At 38.6% G+C, this 15,226-nt stretch overlaps 1 protein-coding gene across 1 annotated transcript; it reads right to left on the bottom strand.

Annotated features, from left to right (window-relative positions):
• Window positions 1-475: 475 nt before the first annotated feature.
• LOC131256814 (uncharacterized) lies at window positions 476-14,953 on the bottom strand. The gene is made up of 9 exons (XM_058257854.1): window positions 14,759-14,953; window positions 14,461-14,640; window positions 14,284-14,359; window positions 12,078-12,207; window positions 11,798-11,909; window positions 3,099-3,190; window positions 2,829-2,898; window positions 2,611-2,693; window positions 476-963 (listed from the first exon to the last, which is right to left on the bottom strand). The coding sequence occupies exons 1-9, from the start codon at window positions 14,876-14,878 to the stop codon at window positions 858-860; spliced, it is 969 nt and encodes a 322-aa protein (XP_058113837.1). The 5' UTR covers window positions 14,879-14,953; the 3' UTR covers window positions 476-857.
• Window positions 14,954-15,226: the final 273 nt, after the last annotated feature.

The raw sequence follows: 15,226 nt of genomic DNA, 5'->3' as shown, positions 1-15,226 counted from the left end.
AGAATGGTAGCAGACTGGCTTAACGGATGAAGTTGCTTTACTAAGCCCTCATGGATTTCAAGCTGACTTGGGTTGTTAGCAAAAGTTTTTCCACCGTAAAATGCCTTTTAGCATCTTCTAAGGCTCTGGTAACCTTTCCTGTGGAAGAAATTACCTGGAATGTATTGATATATAACGACCCAGGCTGCGCCACCCATGGGGGATCCATACCAACGGCAAAACTCCACCTGCAAAACAGACTCCACATACAAGGTACACCAGCAAATATTTCCAGTAGGGCCTATTTATATGTTGAGTCTGGAGGTATAAACCTCATAATCAATTGCTGAAGGATGGAATGTATGGATGGATGAATTGATGTAGAATGAGAGAGAAACTTCACAAGAGATTGGGGACGGTGATGAAGATGAACTGATTGACAATATTCCAAGCTCCCCACTATTACTATGTCATGTACATGACATGACATCGAGAATCATCTCAAGTGACATGGAATCAGATTCAACATGAAAATGAAAGGACAAGATGTGTACAAAGATATCATCCATACACCACCATGCAAAACAAAACCAAGATAAGGTACTTGCAAAAATGAATACACAAGAAATGTGCCATGCATCTTCCTAAAAAAAAAAAAGAACATAAAGGACCACTTTATCCATGCGACCTGACGACCATGTCTTTGATAACAGATAACATCACCCTAATGAATCATGGAAAATGGCACTAATGATCACCATGTGCATTCAAGAGGGGAAAAACGCTAATGAGCACTCATGCAGAAAGATGGAATGCATGATGCCCATCATGTGGTCTATACTAATTCTCTACTCTTAATTAAGAGCATAAAGAGCAGACTACGCCCCTTCTGAATACTGAAAAGTGGGAGCTTCATTATTCTCAGCTGCTTGAATGATGTCATTGCTTGCATCCTTCCTTCTTCCGAATGGGTTCTTCGAAAATGTTCCAGAAGTCAAGGACAAACACAGCAACATTCTTTATTCGAAATTTACAAATCAGTATCAACATCATCATGCCCTTCTGCCAGCAATTTGGGGTCGGCTTTTAAATTGTAAATTGACATAAGTTTCACGATTGGCGACCCACTCTTTTACCCAGGCTCTTGGACCAACCATGGTGGAGGCTCAAAATGACACCACTCATGGAGGGGCAGCTGCCAAGCAAAACTCCAAGCACCAAGCACCCACAACATGAAGGTCGTCCTTGAATGATTGGATAAACAAAATGGCAGGGACTCATCAATACGCGATTGCCAATGCCACTCACATGCAAATAGAGTCATGCCCCACGCTGCAACTTAGCACAACTATTGCATGACACCCACAAAAAGGAATCTGGAGTTATGCAGTGCCAGAAGAGCCCGCTAAGCAAACCATCAAAATTTAGAACTAACAAAAATGTGATCATGAGCACATTTTATTTAGTTTTGCAGTTGCTCATCTTTTTTTTTTTTCCAACCATATTGGAATTGCTAAGGCCAACCTAATTAGGATTAGGCTTAGATTACACTGCTGCCGCTGCTCATACTGGAATTGCTACGCATGATTAAATCAGTAAGATAATATTATAATTTATCTGAAGAAAATATGGCATTGGCCAATGGCATCTAGCCCATGAGGAATAATATGATCCTAAACTCAAGGATATGTATGGTACCAATACTTCTCAGTTTGTAAAAGTGGTAAAAGTGGGGGCGTGGTTCTGTGATCCAGACATTGACCCACAAGTTGGATGGACCATGCTAATGTTCTCCTCATCTGTACAATCCAAAGTTCTTAAATCCTAACTGATAAATTGGTGGCCCATGGATAGACAGCTGAGATAGGAAATAGAGAAATGATCCACATTGGACTGAAAAAATAGGCCAAAGATTATTATGGGAGACTTAGAGGCTTGATCCACCCACGAGAAGCCATCAGATTGGTGGTCTGGAATCTGGACCTTAGATCCAAGGGCCCCACCCATACAAAATGAAAACCTAAGAATACAATGAATATCCTCAAGTTGAGGATCATATCGTTCCTGCCCAACTCAATAGCCAGACTACGACACCAATGTATTTCCCTGTTGAAGGGAAATCCTTTTTAGTTTGATCCATTAAATCCAGTAAATAGGGGATAAACAAAATATATTACACTACCTGGACATTTTGTCCATTCTCCCACTGATAATTTAATACAAATAGGAGAAGCAGTTATTTGTCCAAACACAAAAGATTCATTTCCAATGATGACTCCGTGCTTCACAATTAATTCGGCATCAAAATTGCAAAGTCATAGGAAATCCCTTCCTCTGACAAACCCTGAATGGCAAGATTGTGCGTGTGTGTGTGTTCTTCTTTCTGTTCTTTATTGTAGAGAAGCAGCAAGATGGTTTCTGCTGGCAAAATTCCAGATTTTCCTAGTATAAGGCTTCCACCTGAAATCATCATCATAGCCTTGTCCCAGATATTGGGGTTAGTCTCGTGAACACTGTTTTGCCAATCATTCCTAAAGCTTCTACCACAAAATATTTCAAATAAAATAAAATAAAATAAAAATAAAAATAAAAATAAATTCCATCAGGCATCATAAGATAATAAAAGGATATTGTATTCGGATGCCACCACGTCCAGAACTAGGGATGACAGCACCCTGCAAACTGTGGTGCACAGTCATGGCACTGTTCACATCCTGCGCAGATGGCCCATACATCATACAGATAAGATATCAGATAATATCATTAATCAAGCCATCTTCATAACGAAAAACTTAATTTCAATTGAAAATAACCAAAACAGTTATATAAATGGATTCTATTTGGATTACTTCAAATTCAATGAAGCAGACTGTATTTCTTTCCTGCCGCAAAATCTTCAGTTGCTTGTAACCAGGTTGCCTGTGAAATCAAACAAGAGGATGAAATACAAGGTTTCATTATCAAGAGCAATAAGAACATTGCATGAGCAGAAATTTATAGAATTGGATGCCTAAAGTGATGGTTGTGGGAATTGAAGTAATAACAGGGATGGAAAACATATACCAAACAGCATGTGGATAAACATGTATATTGAGCCTCTATAGGGTAAAGATTCGTACACATCAAAAAGCTCCCTCACTTCTTCCTCGATTACATTTTCTCCAAGATTTCCAATAAAGAGCGTATTGCAAGGAGGATTATCTTTTGTTTTCTGAAGAAAACAAGACGAGCGAATTTAGTTCCATATAATTCAATGAGTTGTAAGAACAGAGACTTGTTTTAAATATATCCTCTGAAACTGAGTAGGTTTAAACACGTCATCAAAATCATAGATACCCACAATGAATAAATAAAAGAAAAAGGGGAAAGAAAAGAAACAATACCAAAAGGCAGCTGAAGCTCCGAAGAGTGGGGACATTGTATAAAACATGAGCTTAATTCAACACAAATTTATTGTATACATAGCAAAAATAAAGGGAACAGGCAACTGTAATCATTCTCCATTGTGCAGTGAAACCTTTAAGAAAGAAAATATCCTAGTCAATCTATAGAACCAAACTATTTGGTCAGTTCAGCATATATTATATCATGTCCTGCTTTTTTATTGAACTGCAAATTAGCAATGTGGTCTCCACATCATGGGTTTAAATACAGGGCAAAACTGAGTTGACTTGGTTTTAGTGGAGAGTAAAACCAGTCACCCCCACTGAAATATGCATGTCTGACCTCGTTAGGAAGAGACATACTGGTTTCAGTCGCCAGGTGAGTCCCACTATGGAACCAATATTTAAGGCCATGCTCAACATCAGCAGTGTCCACACGCAACATGGTTGCTGGCATACAAAATGTTGAGTTCTGCTGTGGATGATCTTCCATTAGAAAGGTCTGGGGCCAAAAACCAATTCAAGACCTCGGGTAGCTTACCAGATCCAACTCAAACTTGGTTAAGCAGGTTTGGCACATTCTCCATATGATTTGTTTCTTTTTTTGAGAATTAATCATTTTATTGAAAGAGCCAAACAACAAAATAGGAAACAAAACAAAGGAGAAAGAAAAATACAAGCTAACCCACTGGCTTAGGATCCCCATTCCCTAACAAGCGAAAACACCTTTCTGACAATGGTACCATGATGCTAATAGCTATCCTGAAAGCACCTTTCATTTCTTTCCAACCAGATGCACCACCGAGTAGCCATCAATGCTAGACGCCAATTATGCCTTTCTTTGAACCTAGGAACTCCCACGTACCAAGACAAGAAAAGGTCCCTCATAGAATTCAGCATAACCCAAGACATGTTGAAGGTGGAGAGGATGCAATCCCACACACCTTTGGCTTATGGGCAATGTATAAAAAGATGCACTACTAATTCCCATCCATCATACACATGAGGCAGACATTCAGCAAAACCAGCCCTCTCTTACAAATGTTATCAATGGTTAAGATCCTATTTCTGCCTGTGAGCCAAACGAATGCTGCCACCTTCAAAGGGCCATGATACTTCCAAATGAAACCTGTATGGGAGCATCTAATTGTAGGACCCGTCCCCCGGATCACCTCAAGGAAAGAAGGCACTAAAAATCCTCTTGACTTATCCCTAAGCCAATATAGATCATCCATGGCATTTGGATCGGGATTTATGTCTTCCATCAAAGAGCAGATTTGTCATCTTGTCAATCTCATCATCAGTCGAGTTGCGGCGAGCAAGGGGGGGCCACGTGCCGCTGGTGTCTTGAACGTTGAAACATTCAGTGACAGAGATGGATTGGTTCGAGCACAACCTCTTAAGGTGAGGAAAACGAGATCTTAGGGAAGATTCCCCTAACCAACTGTCGTCCTAGAATTTCACATTAATCCCGCTGCCCATTGAGATTCCCATCTCAAGGAGAACTTTGCCTGCCATTCGAGCAACGTGTTTCTAACAAAAAGAAGCCCTGTACATTGAGGAGTCCTTCCATCTACCCAAACTCAAGGCGTCATACTTACCCACAATGACCTTTCTTCACAAGCTCTCCTCCACCCCCAAACCTCCACACTCATTTTCCCAACAATGCCGAGTTAACCTCCTCCAAGACTCTAATTCTAGCTCCACCCACAATGTAAGGCCTACAGACCTCTCAACTAAGAAAATGGAACTTGCTCTGTTATGACAAGAAAAGGGGAGAGAGGATCCCCGTGGCGGAGGCCTCTGGACCCTTTAAAGCAATGTTTTAAACAACTGTAGCGTGTTGTGTAGCATTCAACCCTTCGTAGCGTGTAGCGTAAGCTACACAATACTTCCATTTTGTAATTTAAAAATAAGAAAAATATGATAAATGGTAAATAACAAAAGCAACAAAAATATAAAAATGTCACATTCTTCAAAATAAAAATCCCACAGGTAAGAGCACATACTTTAGCAGGCCGCACCATAGAAAACAATAGATAGCCACACATATATTGAAAAAGAATTGAAAAAAAAAAATGATAAACAACAAAAAAATGCACAATAACCGACATTTTAAGAAGAAGAAGAAGAAAAAACACCTCCAAGTAACTAATGATTTTCATTGTATATGAAAAGAAACTCACTAAGGAGCAAAAACATAACAATTGCAGGCTCAAGAGGAGATTCAATTAATGAAAACTCTAAAAATTTAAGCTCCATAGCCATTTGGAACCGGAATTAGGGAAATCTAATTTCTCCTTCATTTCTTCTCCAATGATTGTGAAAATACATTAAACGGACCTCCTTATAGGCTCTAAAATTTGGCCAAAGAAGCCCATTTGATGGCCTTTTGGATCAAAAGATTTGAAGAGGGGGAGATGAAGTTGTGTCGGCTAGCGCTTTCCAAGGGGTTTTCGAAAACCCTATTTCGATTTTCTCTTTTAAATTAAGTTTAGGACATCTTGTAGTGTGAATTCAACACACGTTATATCAATTAAACACCATTCTTTAAGAATAAAATCAATACAATAATATTAGTTGTTGGTTATATAATATAAGATTTTTAAAAATACGAGTTTATCACCATTTTGAACAAAGAAAAGTTAGGGAAAAAAAAAAAGTGCAGCGTAGGCTGCGTAGTGCACAATACCTGCATTACACGCTACGGATTCGTAGCGTACGCTACGCTATTTGATTGTGCTACGTAGCATACGCCACACATGCTGTTTAATACATTGCTTTGAAGTAACCAAAGGGAGACACGTTAGTGAGAACAAAAAAATAGGTAGATGACACACAAGCATGCAGCCACCCCTCCATTTGACCCTGAACCCAAGCCTACCCAACATGTAGTCCAGGAATTCTCAATCCATATAACCGTACACTTTTTCTAGAGCAACCTTATAGACAATACCTTTCAAACGCGCCCCGTGACAAGAATCTTTGCACTCATGAGCAAGAAGAGAACTGTCAATTATTTGCTTGTTAGAAATAAATGCACTTTGAAAAGGGGATATAACCTTAGACATGACTGACCTGAATCTTTGGGCTTAAGACCTTAGCAACAATCTTATAGTGAATTTTAAGAAGGCTAATAGGGTGGAAATCTTTGAGAGAGGACGCCCCTTCAATTTAAGAATGAGTGCAATGAAAGAACAGCCCAATTCCCTCAACAACCTACCAGACTCACAGAATTCCAATACATATGCACATCATATTGCCCTTGATGACCTCCCAAAAAACTTGGGGAAGAAAGCCTGATTTGTTTCTAATACAGTACACAACTAAAAAGTATAACCTTCATAACAGGTAATGCAATATACCTAAATAGAATATCGTAGCCATAATATATTAATACCCCTCCTAAGAACCCTTGATAATATCCTCAAACTTGAATTTATTGACATCCCGACCATCTCCATTAGCAAGAAATCCTCTGGTGAATGCATCGGGCCATGGAATTTTAATTTTCTAGGCCAATTACAACTAAATCTTGGAAACTAGAGGCTATTTGTACAATAGTTGCCAAGCATCAGATCCATCTGGAACTTTGTCCCTGTCACTAATGTATGAAGACTGCTCTCTCGTCCAACAAAAAGATGAGAATGATATGATTAACACATGGAATCATGGTCCACGGTAATTAGTATCAAATACTGAAATTGGTGATAGACACCAAAATTTTAATCCACACAAGGATCATTCATTGAAGCACTGGTATAGATATGGCTACCAAACCTTTCAGACATTCAGTGAAACATAAAAGGAAGCAATTTCGCTATTGTAAAAGCAGCTTGGCTGTAAGTGCAAATTCAGGGACCAAGCCAATAAGTATCTAATCCTAGGTTACCTGGATCACAAGTTGCTCCAGTATGTGGTATGGGAACGGGTATGTGGTACACTACTTCCAATGTGTGGTAAGTGAGGGGTAGGATCATGCGGCTCACTCCAATACATGCAACAGGCATGTAGAGTAATAGTATAGTTTTATATATCGATTGTATATGAAATGAAGAATATTATTATTATAGGTGCCACAAGCATAATATTATGTATATGCATCGTCATCATCATCTAAGCCCTATACCAACTAATTGGGGTTGGCTACATGAATTCTCAATATAAATTTATACAACAATTTAATCTACAGTAGAAGTATATAATCATGATTTAGGATCAGTAAAAATAGCAATCCAGATCGCAAACACCCATAATCTGGATTATCAGGATTTATAATAGAAATGTAAGGGAGTTGCTGGTTTGGGTGACATTGATTTTCTTTTCAAATATTTTGGGTGACATTGATCAAATCCTCAATATGCTCATATTTGCACATAGATTGATACTAATGATAGAATTTGCACATAGATTGATACTAATGATAGAATTGAGTGAAATCTTTCAAAAAAAATGATAGAATTGAGTGAAAGCATGAATAGGGATTCAAGTTCTGATTGAGAGATTTTTGGCAAAGTTCTAGAATATGAGAACATTCAAAAATTTTGTGACCACTGCAAAGTTGCAATTAATGTTAAAGAGGAATGCATATATCTCATGTCACCTTATAAGACTCCAAATACGGTAGTGGAATAGCTTGAAATTATATTTCCATTTGCACGTACATATATACATATATAATACTTTGAATAAATATAAAACAAAATCAATCAACTTGAACTCGTACTCACAAAAGTATTTGTGTGGATACAAACAAACAGACACAAACCCACAGAGACTAGAGACTGAGAAATTGATGGATGCTTGAAAAAGATAAACATAAATTCAAGTGAAGTAGAATGGAAGTGACATAAGGAAGCGTGCGATGAGGAACATCACTATCTACCTCAAGTGTGCAAAACCTTGAATCCACAAGGAAAAAAAGAAAGGAAAATCGGAATTTTTATTAATCAATAATTGTGTAATCTGTCTAATTTCTCAATTACACCACTAATAAAGAAAAATTAAAACCCTAATTCGTAATTACCTAAAATAGCAAAATTCTAACCCTAATAGAAGTCCTAATTCTAGTACAACTCTTCCAAAGCCTAATTTTCAAAAATAAGTAGTCTAAATAAACTTTACCAGAAGAGTCCTAGCATAATTACAAGTAATTTCTTAAAAAGATTGAAATCTAAAACTCTAAAAATAAGAAAATACGACAAAATTCAGAATAACTAAAAATAGTAAAATTTTCTAAAATCGGAATTACCAAAAATAGTAAAATTTTCTTGAAAATCCCATTTTTGAACTAGAATGAAGCATTTTCTCATGAAATGGACCGACGTGACCCACAATGTGGGTTGGTTGACCCCGGATGGCCCGTTTCGATAAAGATAGGTTGTGCATCTCATAACCATACCTGGATCAAAGTTATGGCCAATTTACGGTTCACAGTTCAAACATCAATTTCTCCCTATCTAGATTGAAGTTCTTCAAACCGGACGAATCTAGGGCCCAATTATGTCATGCCCTATGTAAGATTGGGCCGGATCTGATGAATTACTTCCACTTCCATTTGCCCTTCTTTTGGTTCAGTCATGCTAGGAATGTATACGTGCCACATCCTACATCAAGAAGGAAATGGATGCATTCACAACCACATTCAATCACTATAATTAGGCCCAAGCGGACGCCACAGCCTGCACAATGGACAGAACAGGCCACTGAAATTGTCCAGAGGTCGGATCAATGGTTTTGGTCACCTTGTGGGTCTCACTCAGGGTGTCCCAAATTGGTTACGTATCGGCCGTAACGGCCGATACGTAACGGTAACGGTGGGACCCGTTACGCGATACGGGGTCGAAACAGCCGTTAAAAAAAAAAAAAAAAAAAAAAAACCTTACCTTTTTTTTTCCTTTCTTTTCTTCTTCTTCTTCTCTTTCTTCTTCTTCTTCTTCTTCTTCTTCTTCTTCTCGAGCAGCTGCGGCTGCGGCTGCTTCCTTTCTTCTTCTTCTTCTTCCTCTCTCTCTCACTCTCTCTCTGTCTCTCTCTCAATCTCTTCTTTCCCGTTTCCCTCTTTTTTTCTTTTCTTTCTTTCCCTCTTTTTTTTCTTTTCGTTTCCCTCTCTCTCCGTTTTTTTTTTATTTACCGCAGCTGACTGCGGTACGTGTCACGCAAAGACGAGCGCTGACACTCCTCGAGCTCCGAGTTGTACGAACGGTTCAAATGAGATCAAAGTTATATGGGCTCCACGGTGATGTATTTATTACATCTACACCGTTCACCTATTTTCAGAGATCATTTTAGAGCACCGGCCAAAAAATGAATTATATCCAGAGATCATCTGGACCACACCAAAAACAGCAGCAGGGATAATGATTTTCACGGTTAAAAAATTTAGGGCGCACGTAACGTTTATTTTCCATTCAATCATATCAGAACCGAGTGGGCCTCACCATAATGTATATATTTTATCCATATCATCCATCCATTTTGCATCGTCATTTTAAGGCAGGATTCAAAAAATTAGTAATATCCAAATATCAGGTGGACCACACCATAGGAAATAGTGGTTATAGAATGCTCACCATTAAAAATTTCCTAAAGTCCACTGTAATGTTTATTTTCAATCTAACCTGTTAATTGGGTCACATTGACGTGGATGAAAGGAAAACACCCATGTCAGCTTGATCTAAAACTTTTCTAGCCCTCAATAAATTTTTAATGGTGAACGTTTAATTATTATTGTTTCTTATGGTGCAATCCACTCGAGCTTTGGATGTGCCTCATTTTTGGGCTGATGCCCTAAAATTATTTGGCAAAATGGATGAATTGTGTAGATATAACACATTCATCACGGGTGAGGCCCAAAAAACTTTGACACGTGTGCTGCACTTTACATCCGAGTCCCTCCTAATTCAAACCTTAAAAAATTGTACAAGAGACATATATTAACTTGAAATTTGACAATTAAATTATGGACTGCAATTGCTAACTCACAATGCCAAAATCAAATTATTTGAATAGTTTTAATTGTTAATTTGTGAACTTTTATTTTTTAAAATAAGGCCTTTTGATTTTTATTTTTATTTTATGATTCACTATCCAATAAATGTCCACCAATTTATAAGTGGGATAATGACAATAAATGGCATGAATTTGAGGCTAATTTGGAGAATAAATTGGTCCTCCAAGTCAGCCCCAAATTGGCAACGCCATCTACCTGAATTTAATTTTATTTTTTTAAAGAACTATTGGGAGAAATGATATCAAGATGTTAAGTATATAAATTACATATTTAAAAAATTAAATATATGAATTTTGTAGTCAAATTCAAGTTACCTGGTTAAAAAATTAATCAAACAGTCCGATACAACTTCTCACCAAAGAGTGGACCGTTATACCACCATAAACATGTTCCAATTTATAAATGAATGCATATTTGGAATGCTTAGAATATTCTGGATTTAATTCATATTTTTTCATATTTTTTTGGCAAAAAAAAAAAATTTGCGCCGTTACAGGCCGTTACGCCCCCGTATCGCCGTTACGCCCCCGTATCCGTATCGGTTTCGGAGGGCACCGTTACGCCAACCGATACCGATACGGGACACCTTGGTCTCACTCTGCAATCAAACAGCCGGAACATAGTTTGGATTCAACAGGAGTACATGTGATAACGAATGTGTGGAATTATATTTAGGTCAACCATAGGCTTTTAAAGGACATAAGGTTGTGCTTAAGAGTCATATTTTAGTTGTTTCCTCATTTATTTCTTTTTATATCCTTAGACAACAAGTTATTTACTTAGAGAAGTTTTCTTTATTTAGTGACAGTCATAAACATGGCTTTAAATAGCAGTTTCAAAGTGTGACACCCATAGAGACTGAATCATCCCAGACTCTATCAAAACCGATAGGAGTTAGGCGAAACCAAGTAGTGTCAAACAATATTTTGAAAAATGGTCAAAGTTGTATTTTCTTCTTGCATACATATTAAAAGAATTTTTGTAGGCTATGCATATTGTTGAAAAGGGGATTTCATTGAACGAAAGAAATGTTTCTGCTTTTCTTTCTTTCTTTCTTTTTTTTTTTTTTTTTTTTTGAAGGATGAAATGTTTTTGCTTCTTGAAACTTATGATTGCTTTCTCTAAAGGATGCAATGCTATTCCATGGAGCTGCAATGCCACTAATGGGTGTAGAACTAAGGCCATTCAACTTCTATCCTATCTATCCTGGTCATAGCCCATTTACCTAGCAATCTCAAGTTAATTTTCTGATGCATATGGTTCAGTTCTTATCCTTTTCTGGTCACTCAGAAAGTTTGCTAGGATCTGAGTCCTATTTGTCAGTTTTTCCTACTAAATACATAAGATCTGCTGCTACCTCTGAGATCATGCTACATCAGAAATACAAGTAATATAACAAAACTGATAAGTTGAATATGATCATCACCTGAACAGGAGCATAAATGCAAGGTGCAGGCAGCGGAGCTGGAGCAGGCAAGGCTACTTGAGGAACTGAATACCCTCCATATGGATCATATGCAGCCGGTGGAGCTACATACCTAAAAGGAATCCATATTAAAAAGGGTATATCTAGAATAACTATCGAATCAACAATCATTTACAATCTGAAAAGAGTATCTATTGCCTCCTGATCCAGGCAATATAAATACATGTTTATGATGTTTATGATTGTTACTGCCAATATAAATCCTAAACAAGATTCTTACCCCTGGGGCCCCCAAACATGTGTAGCCGCGGGGTGAAAAGGTGCAGGACTTGGATAACCTGCGTGGGTATAGTCACCGCCAGTTCGCAAGCGCTTACTTTGATCGAAGGAAGTAGAATCAGCTACTACACCTAAACAACAGATGAAAGTACATAGTCATACATTTAATAATAGTAATTAAACCTGCCACACCATGAAAATGCAACAGCCAGATAAACAACAATGAGTTTAAAAATTCATCAGCTAACAAAATGAAGGCATTAATAGAACACATGTATTTGTTAATAGTGTCCAATAATGTGGTGAAACTAGGATACCCACAATCCTTCAAAAAACCGTACTACCCGAATTGACAGTGTGGATGACTGAATAAGGTTAAGTATCCCCCTTTCTAGAGACTTGAAATCCAAATCTACAAGTCTTTTGTGCTCTAGAGCTGTTAGTTACCTAGATTTTATAGTTAAAGTAGCAAGCATCAACAAATTCAACTTTTGAAAATGTTACATAAGCATTTTAACTTCTTCTTTTTTTTCTTTTTTCTTTTTTTTAGAATTAAATTTTTTATTAAAGAATGGACCAAAGGCCCAAAAAGAATACAAACACAGCTACAACTCAAGCAAAGAACAAAGCATGCAGGCTTTAGCAGGAGACGCAATTGAAGTCCACTCAGCAATTAGGCATTTTGCCTTCCAAGTAGCCCGAATGGCTGACTCCGCAGCTACATAAGCATTTTAACATGATTGCCCTTATGAGCAGCAACCATTATTTGTGATACTTGTATCCTCAGAATTCTTTTTTTTTTTTTTTTTTTTTTTTTTGAGTATTCACCAACCTGATCCTCACTGTATATACCCTTACCCATCCTGTGGTAGCATAGGCATGGAAAGAATTCCAATCATCAAGGGTCATAGTGTCCACTGTTGATCATTGATGGAAAGGTCACCCTCTCCAATTTGTGTCTACTCTTGAAGTAACTCTTAACTGCTTAATAGCTATGATAATAACAGTTACGATGCTGATCCCCTATAACAGCCATTACGCCAATACACCATAGCGATAACGGTGAGGACCGTCATGCCCACCCTTACCGATACGGAACACCTTGGTCAAGATTATGCCTAATTTTTAGGCCCGCTTAATTGGGCCAAGCCCAGCCATGTTTGATAACTTTTCAGTTCGCGTGCTGGCCTGAGTCCGAGTGAAGGCCCACATACGGCAATAATGGCTTGAATTTCAGGCCTAATGAATAAATAGACCAGGATTTGGCATTGGGATGACTCCAACCCAGTCCATCCCCACCCCTATAACTAGCATTTGATCCCTGAATGAAATACCACTTACTCATAAAAAAGATCCCCAATAAAAGTTTAATAAATATACATCTACTTCATGATCGGGAGGAGATTCAGTCCTTCTTCAAGCTCCCAGGTATATGCCATAGACGTGAGATATGTGTACGATGATCTAAACCATTCATCCGACATAAGGTTTCATAAACGGACCATAGTCCAAAACTCACAATGATCAGACAATCCTAAGCATGTAAAAAATCCCATACAAATATTGCAGACAAGGTATGAGTACTCAGATCACCATCTCTTTTAGTAGTTAGGATTGTCTGATCACTGCAGTTGTTGGTCTACATCCCGTTCATAGTTTTTGTCCCCAACGAATAGAAGAACAGTTGGGGTCATCATACATGTGTATGGATTTCCTCAAGCATTTCTAATGAACCTTGACTGAACATGAAGAAACATTTCATGGCATCAACTCCATGAAGAATAATAGTCCACCAAAAATCAATTATGAAAGAACAAACCACAGATAAATAAAGAGGTATTAATGCAATGCTAGGGCTGACATTCTGGAGAGTAGACTAGGGTTTCCATTTTGTACAAGTGGGATGCATAGCTCGAGTAATCCAAACAATTGATACGTGGGTCCATCCATTGATGGCTCATGCACCAAAAATCTCCCGGACTGCAAGATTCTACATAGAGAATATACAGCATTTTCTTGCTTGAATACAAACTGCTGCAGCATATTCTTACTTAAAAGGGTTAGGCTTTTCCCATCTGGGAGATTTCCTTGCAATGTGCATCCGCAGTGGGGCCCATGATATCATAGGCTTAGATCACTCAACCACGGACCCCAAAGGTATGAACTTAAACCCCAAGATTGTATACCATATTGATAAATCATATCACCTCTTTTGACAAAAAGATTCTTCTTCGCCATCTCTGCATGAAGAACAGACTTGGATTCTGCGTCAAAAACCATGTCCTGTAAAACCCAAAAATTTAACCATTCAAAGACAGTCAATATGGGAAAAGAGGACGGCGTGAGCGGAAATTTGTTTCCACCGAAGGAGGACTGTATTCTACCTGAATGGCGGCTTTGGCGGTGAGTGCAAGATGGGCCGTGGAGAAGAGGGCAAAGCCCATTGGCTGCTCGCCCTTGAAGTTCACCTGAGAAGCCTCATAGCCCGGCAGCCATCTCAGCAGGTTCTGGAGCTCTCTCTCTTTAACGTCAGCCGGCAGACCGGAGATGAAGATCGTACGGACCTGGAAAGAAGGCATTGAAACGACATTTCTAGGGCAGAGAAAAACAAGAAGAAGAAGAAGAAATGATAATGGTGATGGAGAGAGAGAGAGAGAGAGAGAGAGAGAGAGAGAATAGGACCTCTTCAACGTTGGGGTTGGGAGTAATGGCGTGGGTGTTAGGGTTTTCGACGGTGATGGGAGGAGGACCGGTGGATGGGGCCCACTGCTGATGGTAGGGATGACTGCCAGGAGCTGCCATGGCCGGGGAAACAGCCCTAGCTCTCTTTCTTTCTTCCTTCCCTTGTTATTTTTTCGCGGGGTATACTATCCGCGCAGAAAAGGGGGTTCGCATGGCCTCTGTCGCGACATAATATGATGCGTGTGTCGCAGCCTACTGGGGCCCACATGCTGAGTATCTTAATGATCGGGACCGTCCATATTGTGGAACCTAATAACCTATTTCCAAAAGGATGCCTGAGTTTATATGGAACCGTAGATGAATACAAAATCGAAACGAAAATTTTGCTCGACTGACATTCAGCTCTAAAAATATAAATTCACCATCTTATCCCAGAAGCCAGGAATCGGATCGGCTACTCCCCTGCCA

This window comes from Magnolia sinica, chromosome 9, assembly GCF_029962835.1.
Source record: "Magnolia sinica isolate HGM2019 chromosome 9, MsV1, whole genome shotgun sequence".
Classification (NCBI taxonomy): Eukaryota; Viridiplantae; Streptophyta; class Magnoliopsida; order Magnoliales; family Magnoliaceae; genus Magnolia; species Magnolia sinica.
Note: the sequence above shows the minus strand (reverse complement) of the source record. Positions and strands in the feature narration are given on the sequence as shown.